The following is a 6,000-nucleotide window of genomic DNA, read 5'->3' on the forward strand; positions in this document are numbered from 1 at the left end:
GGAGGGCCCTCAGTACTCCACAATGCTTCAGAATTCCATCTCCCTCTCCCCATTAGCTCACTTTTCCATAGGAAAGTCAGAGAGCAGAGCAGAGAACATTTGTACAGTAGTTTATGGGTGACTATTGCTGGATTTAATGAGAACAATATACAGTATAAGAGTAACAATAATAATAATAATAAGAACAGCAGCCCATTTGGTTCCAGCTTGAACAGACTGAAATCAGTAACATCCTTTTTATGTAACTGGACCTGGGGGGGGGGGGGGGGAAATCACTCAGGAAGGGGAGCATGGACATGAAGTAAAACAGGGCTCTGTCAGCAGCCAGAGGCTTTCCTTAACCTAGGTAAGTACAGTATCTAACTTTTTGTTTGTTTGTTTGTTTCTGGCTGCTTCAGGTTTGCTTTAAATTGAATGAAGGGGAAGAAATCTCTGTAAGAATATATCCGGCCTACAACAACTACCTAACATTCCTAGGCTGACAAAAATTATCATCTCTGGAATGATTGTATTTGTGGACATGAGAGGTATGTTTCTATAGAAATATGATGGAGATCACAGTGGGCAGACAGAAATAGTACAATTCCCTTGTTACCAGCTGCTCCTCCACATGGGCAATGAGTAAGCAGGCCACATCTCTCTGTAGATGCTTGTTCTCTGTATGTATTGTGAAGCTGAGATTTCTCATACATAACAAACAGCCCAGTGTCCTTGTGGACTCTGCTGCAGATAATATGTCTGGGTGACAACGGATCTCCAGGCTGTGGCAGCAATGTGACCAACTGAAAGGCTCACTGTACCAGAGAATATCTGTGATCTAACTGCATCCGCAGCAGTTCATTTGGGCACTGGAGGCTCCCGGGTGAAATGGGCTCCACCATAGGCACTTATATTAATAGCTGCTATTAGGGCCACTACGAGTAATAAAATAGCAGGTGCTGGAGCCACCCGCTATACAAACAGCAGCTACAAATAACGGGAGTGTAGGCCATTGTACCCGCCACCTCTGATGCCCAAATATTCCGTAATAGCCATTAGCAGCTATTACGGGATATTTGGGCATCAGAGGATTAGCCATATGCTTGTTCCAGGGTTTTGACTCAGACACTACTTATGCCATATATGGGCATCGCCATAGGCGCCTATGGTGGTGCCTGTATTATTGGCAGGTGTGTGTGTGTGGGGAGGGGGGGGGGTCTTAAAGGAAACCGGAAGTGAGAGGGATGTGGAGGCTGCCATATTTATTTCCTTGTAAACCATGCCAGTTGCCTAGCAGCCCTGTTGATCTTCTGGCATAAGTAGTGTCTGAGTCAAAACCCGGGAACAAGCACATGGCTAATCCAGTAAGACCTGAGTCAGCTGAGTCAGAGTACCTGATCTTCTGCATGCCTGTTCAGGGTCTACGACTAAATGTATTAGAGACACAGGGTCAGGAGGACTGCCAGGCAACTGGTATTGTTTAAAAGCAAATAAATATGGCAGCCTCCATATACCTCTCACCTCGGGTATCCTCAGGTTAGGCACTGGAGGGAAAGTGGTTAGGTTTAAGCATTGCTCCCCCCTCTGCATTGTAACATGTCATCAGCCTGCAGGCTAACTATGCATCTGTACAGCCTTGGACCAGCAATGTCGTTTGAGTGATCAGGTCCTGATCCCCATTGGGCGATGTCCATCTAGCATGTGTACAGGCCTTTAGGGTGCATTCACACTGCATCAATTGCGTTGCTAAATAGTTCTGCATGTCAACTCAATGCCCATACCATTCTATGGGCCTGTTTACAGTACTGCGTTTTAACAAATCATTTTTCAAACTCGCTGCTTGCAGGCTATTGAATTAACATGTATGGCATGTGTCCACTGCAGTTCACGTTATATTGGGTGCATTACGCAACGCGCACAGTGTGAAAGCAGCCTTAAGGTGGCCACTAACGGTCCAATTTGTAGCAAAAAAATCATTAGAGAGGTCAGAAATTCTGATCGGATTGGTTGTAAATAATAATCTCAGCACAATCGATTAGGAATGATTATGAAAATAGTAGTCCGATTGGATTTTCATCAAACAAAAATTTAGATTTTCTTGTTGGTTGTAATAGATATGAAGCAAAGATTGGTTTGTTGATGCTGTAGTGAACGGTTTTTCTTCTGATCAGAATTATCTAATCACTTGAACGCTTTTTTGCTAGAAATTGGACTGTTAGTTGCCTTTAGTCTCTGATTTGATAGACCGTTTCTATAGACAGTACATTTTTAAGCACAGTAAATTAAACGGCAAATGGGCCAAATGGAACGTAGATGTGCAATCATATCTTAAGGGCTTGGCTGCTGTTATGCAATAAATGATATGTTCTATAACAGTCTTATGGTTTGTTCATCAATCACCTCACTGACAGAACCCTCCAGCTACCTAATGGCCATAGTCAGAGGTATGTGACCAGTTATGTTTTGTCTACTGCCAGCGAAGCCGCCAGGGTACAAACAAGGCAAGATCCTGCTTGGGGCTTTACTTTTGAGGAAGCCTCGCTGTCCCTGGCGCGCTGCCCTGTTCTCTGCGCCACCCATCCGCTTCTTCCGTAACTCACATGCCCCAATACTTCCCCGCCCTCAAAAAGTCACATCTGAGTGCAGCTGTGGCCTGGAACGCTCTGTGCATGCGCATGGCGTCATCGTGACATCACGTGCAAAGCACTCCCAGCAGCGGTTGCGTACTTTAGAACATGTGCATCCTTTAAAGAGAACATGAGGCGGCATTTTCAAACCTTAATAGGACACAGAAGCATGTCCTGTGCACAATGACATGCCTCTGTGTCATTGTACTGCAGCCGCCAGAACCCCCGGGCTCTGCTGTCCCCCCCAGCAAAATACCGCTAGGCTAGCGACAATCTGCTATTTACCTGCAGGCTGTCAGTCTATCAGCAGGCTACCCCCACCGCTCCCCTCCTCTGCTAGCTTCCTCCAATCGGAAGCCAAGCCGCGACCCAGGAAGTACTGGCTGCTGCTGCAGCACAACGACACAGAGGCATGTCATTGTGCACAGGACATGCCTCTGTGTCCTATTAAGATTTGAAGATGCCGCCTTGAGTTCTTTTTAGGTATACCTTGAAGTGAGATGGATATGGAGGCTGCCATATTTATTTCCTTTTAAGCAATACTACTTGCCTGGCTATCCTGATGATCCTCTGCCTCGAATACTTTTATCCATAGACCCTGATCAAGCATGCAGCAGATCAGGTGTTTCTGACATTATTGTCAGATCTGACAGGTTTAGCTGCCAAATAGATCAGCAAGGCTGCAAGGCAACTGATATTGCTTAAAGAGAACCCAAGGTGTGTTTAAAGAATGTTATCTGCATACAGAGGCTGGATCTGCCTATACAGCCCAGCCTCTGTTGCTATCCCAAACCCCCCTAAGGTCCCCCTGCACTCTGCAATCCTTCATAAATCACAGCCGTGCTGTGAGGCTGTGTTTACATCTGTAGTATCAGTCTCAGCTGCTCCCCTGCCTCCTGCATAGCTCCGGTCCCTGCCACCGTCCCTTCCCTCCAATCAGCAGGGAGGGAAGGGATGCAGGCGGGGACTGGAGTTCTGCAGGAGGCGGGGAGAGCAGCAGACTGACACTATAGAGATAAACACAGCCAGCTCTCACAAGCTGTTTGTCAGCAGCGTGGCTGTGATTTATGAGGGATTGCAGAGTGCAGGGGGACCTTAGGGGGGTTTGGGATAGCAACAGAGGCTGGGCTGTATAGGCAGATCCAGCCTCTGTATGCAGATAATATTCTTCAAACCCACCTCGGGTTCTCTTTAAAAGACAACTGAAGTGAGAGGGATCAGGAGGCTGCTATATTTGTTTCCTTTTAAAGAGAGTCTGAAGCGAGTTAAAAACTTGCTATTTAGCTTATAATCAACATGGGCATGCTTGCCCCAGCTTAAAACGCTGCTATCCTGTGGCTGAACGGGGGGGGTCTTTATCCCCCAAATCCCCTCCGTGCTGTGCGGGGATCGCTTCCTGTTGAGGCAGGGCTAATTGCTGCAGCCCTGCCTCCATGCGCATATCTCCACCTCGGCCCGTTCCTCTCAGTCTTCCTTCACTGAGAGGAGCGGGGGGAGAGGCGGAGATCCGCTGCTGATAGACGCGCATGGAGGCAGGGCTGCAGCTGTTAGCCCTGCCTCTATGAGCTGCAAAATCTACGACCAAATTGGTCGTGGATTTTGCAGGGGAGATTTGGGGGGTAAAGACCCCTCGTTCAGCCGCGGGATAGCTGCGTTTTAGCTGGGGCAAGCTAAAAAGCGAGTTTTTAACTTGCTTCAGAGTCTCTTTAAGGGGGAAAAAAGATGTATTCTTGCTCTATGAATGATAAATTGGATCAAAAACTGGTGTTTTTCTACAAAACTATTTCTGCATCTCTTTATCAACTGCATTTAAGCCACCCATACACTATATTATATAGCAAAACGATTAACACAAACTATGACTGGAAACTAATCAGTGAGTAGAGATAATTTGACTGCCTTGTACCCCCGGATTAAAGGCCCATACACATGCTGGATTAATGACGCCCAAGAGGGATTGGGATCCAATCTCTCAGGCGACATTGCTGGGCCGAGGCTGCTGTGCAGCGGGATAGAATGTAGCCGTGACCGCCGCCAACTCTAGAAGCTGCACGCAGCTTCCGGGAAAACTCGATACACTGCAGCGCTTGAACAATCGACAATTCGACATGAGATGAACGCTCCCATTCATCTCAATTATGATGTGGTGGATCCCAAGCGGTAAATGACAGGGACAATCGCCAGCAGCCATCCATGTGAACCGGCCTTTATTCTGACACACATTTCTTCATCAGGCAATGAGCGCTGTGTGTATCCGATAACAGGAAATGATCAGCAAGGGCGATGAGCCACAGATCCGGAGAGGCAGCCAGCCACTTGACAAATAACCAGTGCTCATATTGGCGGTTGTTAATTATGCATGTAACTGAAAATACACTGACATGGCATAAGAACATATGTGTTGGTTTAGAGACAGAGGAGAGACAGTTCCTAGAAGACAACAAACATACATACATAAAAGGAAGAGGCCATAGACACAGCAGCAGGGTAGTATATGTAATAACATAGCTGACCACAATGCTGATATGATGATTGCACTGCCATCATTATAATCTCAGATAAGCCAGGCAGGGCCTGCATCTCCTCACTGAGCCACACATGCCAGTACATCCACTGATCATAACTATATATATGATCTGCAAGCAGTGACTGTGAGCTGCACCATCCCAGGCTGCAGATGCTGCCATTGCACTGAGCTCCATACGCTGTCACATAGGAGCACATAAACAAGGCGAGCCAGGATGGATGCTGTGATGGAGGGATGAGTCACTGCTAGGCTGGATACATAGTTGCTGCTTGCCCTGCTCGGGGAGGGAGCCGTGCGTGATCCTCCCGTACCGCCCGTGTTATACTAACCTTTGGCAGTCTGATGTGCTCCATGGTGTGTCAGGCAGCCGCGCTGGTCAGTACAGGGCGATGCTGGAGGCCATTGGCTGACGTGTAGACTATGTGGATGGGAATGTGTCAGGGATTGGCTCCTCCTCCCCAGGTGCTGCTCCTCCAGAGCTGGCTGGATACAGAGCTGGGATGAAAGCTGCTGGGTGTGAGGCTCATCCCCTCCCGCTGCTGCTGAATACGGAGAGAGCACAGGCTGCTGCTTGTCACACAGAGCATCCTCCCGCTATCCCGAGCAGGTACCTGCACTGTGCTATTAGCAGGAATCATCGCTACCCAACCAGCTTCAGCAGTACAGCTCTACTCCAGTTATGCCTTATAGCAGAGCTTGCTCTTATTTATATGTGTTTAAAGTGTACCTGGGCTGCACGCATTTTTACAATACAGTACCAGTGTAACAAAACGTTTGCAACACGCTGCAATTATTTATAGGTCCTACTATCAGAAAGCGCAACCTAAAGAAATTCCTTAGCTATTGCTATTAAAAGATGCGACCCAA

At 47.5% G+C, this 6,000-nt stretch overlaps 1 protein-coding gene across 2 annotated transcripts in view; it reads right to left on the reverse strand.

Annotated features, from left to right (window-relative positions):
- MTMR7 (myotubularin related protein 7) overlaps positions 1-5,658 on the reverse strand; it is a 65,480-nt gene extending 59,822 nt beyond the window's left edge. For both annotated transcript variants that reach the window (XM_068278631.1, XM_068278632.1), the window contains exon 1: positions 5,463-5,658. In XM_068278631.1, coding sequence (XP_068134732.1) covers positions 5,463-5,486 — 24 coding nt within the window. In that variant the 5' untranslated portion in view covers positions 5,487-5,658. The remainder of the gene's footprint in view (positions 1-5,462) is intronic.
- Between the last annotated feature and the right edge of the window lie 342 nt (positions 5,659-6,000).

The sequence above is a fragment of the Hyperolius riggenbachi genome, chromosome 1 (assembly GCF_040937935.1).
Source record: "Hyperolius riggenbachi isolate aHypRig1 chromosome 1, aHypRig1.pri, whole genome shotgun sequence".
Classification (NCBI taxonomy): Eukaryota; Metazoa; Chordata; class Amphibia; order Anura; family Hyperoliidae; genus Hyperolius; species Hyperolius riggenbachi.